At 40.5% G+C, this 2,909-nt stretch overlaps 1 protein-coding gene across 1 annotated transcript; it reads left to right on the top strand.

Annotated features, from left to right (window-relative positions):
- Positions 1 to 1,093: 1,093 nt before the first annotated feature.
- LOC104992817 (cell growth-regulating nucleolar protein-like) lies at positions 1,094 to 2,630 on the top strand. The gene has a single exon (XM_010845805.1). It carries the CDS (start codon positions 1,299 to 1,301, stop codon positions 2,445 to 2,447), a length of 1,149 nt encoding a protein of 382 aa, XP_010844107.1. The 5' UTR covers positions 1,094 to 1,298; the 3' UTR covers positions 2,448 to 2,630.
- Positions 2,631 to 2,909: the final 279 nt, after the last annotated feature.

Below are 2,909 nucleotides of genomic sequence, written 5' to 3'. Positions count from 1 at the left end.
AAGCCCATAACCTAACTATATTCTCATAATGACTTTATTTAGATACCACTACCATATTCAGGATGTTAGAGGTTAAAAATCCAATCAAGATCATTTGTATTTTGTTAATCAAGACTGTATACTTATACATGATAGAAGTATATTTGAAATCCCCTATACATATCAAGGCTATGGTTTTTCCAGTGGTCATGTATGGATGTGAGAGTTGGACTATAAAGAAAGCTGAGAACCAAAGAATTTATGCTTTCGAACTGTGGTGTTGGAGAAGACTCTTGAGAGTGCCTTGGACTGCAAGGACATCCAACCAGTCCATCCTAAAGGAGATCAGTCCTGGGTGTTCATTGGAAGGTCTGATGTTGAAGCTGAAATCCCAATACTTTGGCTACCTGATGTGAAAAGCTGACTCAATTGAAAATACCCTGATGCTAGGAAAGATTGAGGGCAGGAGGAGAAGGGGACAAACAGAGAATGAGGTGGTTGGATGGCATCACTGACTCAATGGACATGAGTTTGAGTGAACTCCGGGAGTTGGTGATGGACAGGGAGGCCTGGCGTGCTGCAATTCATGGGGTCGCAAAGAGTTGGACACAACTGAGCAATTGAACTGAACTGAACTGATAGGGATCAACTGTATTTATATTCAAAGCAAGTAAAAATCTAAACAGGTGTATAAATAGTACATTTTGTAAAGCAAATTTTGACTTTCGAGGATCGAGGAAAAAACAAATATTTAGATATGCAATTGTTCTAATAAATCAATAGAATAGCAGCTTTGTTCAGTTAGATTCAATTGAGCAAATATTTTAGTGCAAGACATTGTGTGAAGCACTTTACACATAATCGTAAAAAAACTCAGAAAGATTTCATTCATGAATTATCAGTCCAGGTTCAATGCAGGATACAGGAAGCTTGGGGCTGGTGCACTGGGATGACCCAGAGGGATGGTATGCGGAAGGAGGTGGGAGGGGGTTCAGGATGGGGAACACGTGTACACCTGTGGCAGATGCATGTTGATGTATGGCAAAACCAATACAATATTGTAGAGTAAAAAATAATAATAATAAAATTTAAAAAATTAAAAAAGGGTGGTCGCGGCGCGCAGGCGCGCGGGGCGCCTCCGAAGCGAATTCTGCGCGCGGAAGCCCTGGAGGGAGGTGCAGGTTATAGAGCCTTGCGGGAAACCGCGATTCCACGTGCTCCTTTCTCGGCGGGTTGAAACCGTTGGCGGGCGCTGGCTGAGAGGACAGGGCTTAAAACCCATCTTGGGTAAAAAAAAATATTTAATCATTTAGCTAAAAATGGTATTTTTTACATGCAATGCATGTGGTGAATCAGTGAAGAAGGTACAAGTGGAGAAGCACGTGGCTCTTTGCCGAAACTGCGAATGTCTTTCCTGCATCGACTGTGGCAAAGACTTCTGGGGCGATGACTATAAAAACCATGTGAAATGCATAAGTGAAGATCAGAAGTATGGTGGCAAAGGGTATGAAGGTAAAACCCACAAAGGCGATGTTAAACAGCAGGCTTGGATTCAGAAAATTCATGAATTAATAAAAAGACCCAATGTCAGCCCCAAAGTGAGGGAACTATTAGAGCAAATTAGTGGTTTTGACAACGTTCCCAGGAAAAGGGCAAAATTTCAGAATTGGATGAAGAACAGTTTAAAAGTTCATAATGAATCTATCCTGGAGCAGGTGTGGAATATCTTTTCCGAAGCTTCCAGCAGTGAACCTGTTGGTAAGGGGCCAGATCAGCAGCCGCCAGAGTCAGTGACCAAGCCGTGTGCAGAGAACAATGCCGACGTCCCGTCCTCCAAAGCAAACAGCAGCACTGAAGAGCCAGCAGAGGCCAAGAAGAATAAGAGAGAAAGGAAGGCAGAACGGCAGAAGAATACGAAAAAAGAAAAGAAAGAACTAAGACTAGAAAACCACCAGGAGAACACAAAGAGTCAGAAGCCTAAAAAGCGCAAAGCAGCACAGGAGGCCGAGCAGGAGGCAGCCGACGGCTCCTCAGGGACGAAGAGCCAGAGGAAGAAGAGCAAGGCCGAGCGCGCCCAGGATGGGGCGGTGGATGGAGGCGCCGAGGTGGGGGAGCAGGCAGACGCCGGTCCAGGGAAAAGAAAGCACAAGCACTCAGAAGTTGAAGCAAATTCTAAGAAGAAAAAGATTAAGCCCCCAGAAAATTCTGAGGATGGAGAACCGGAAAACCATGAGGCTCCTGCAAAAGGTAAATTCAACTGGAAGGGAACTATTAAAGCAGTTCTGAAACAGGCCCCAGACAATGAAATAACAATCAAGAAGCTAAGGAAAAAGGTTTTAGCTCAGTATTATGCAGTGACAAATGAACATCACAAATCTGAAGAGGAACTCCTGGTCATCTTCAACAAGAAAATCAGCAAGAACCCCACCCTGAAGTTGTTAAAGGACAAGGTCAAGCTTGTAAAATGAACACCTTTATATTTAATAATTGAGTCCATTCTGTTGACCTCTTTCCTTTCATAGTTGTTTGTAAAACATGTAACAAATTGTAACAACTCGAATTTTGCTTTCCAAAGCCGTATTTTTAAGTTAAGAAAAAAGTATATTTTTGGTAGAACTTCTATGAGAAAATAAAATATATTCTTATCCCAAGTTCAAAAAAAAAAAAAAAATAAAAAAATAAAAATAAAAAATTAAAAAAGAATTAGTTGGTATTAAAAGTTTAATGAACATATTGATTTATATTTTCTTTCTGACTAAAAATACAAACTCATTTTACATATGTTAATACTCGATAATGATATTTTTGAAAATTTGATATGTGCCATGTACTGAGACAAATACTTTATATCATTTATCATATTTGATCCTCACAAACACATCGTAACATTTTAGATACTTTGGATAGTTATCCTTCAATTATTAGGAAAG

The sequence above is a fragment of the Bison bison genome, unplaced genomic scaffold (assembly GCF_000754665.1).
Source record: "Bison bison bison isolate TAMUID 2011002044 unplaced genomic scaffold, Bison_UMD1.0 scf7180017864224, whole genome shotgun sequence".
Taxonomy (NCBI): domain Eukaryota; kingdom Metazoa; phylum Chordata; class Mammalia; order Artiodactyla; family Bovidae; genus Bison; species Bison bison.
The sequence above is the reverse complement of the archived record's forward strand: the minus strand, read 5'-3'. Positions and strand labels throughout refer to the sequence as shown.

Coding starts and splice junctions, on each gene's coding strand:
- LOC104992817 (XM_010845805.1), top strand. CDS start 1,299: ATGGTATTTTTTACATGCAATGCATGTGGTGAATCAGTGAAGAAGGTA.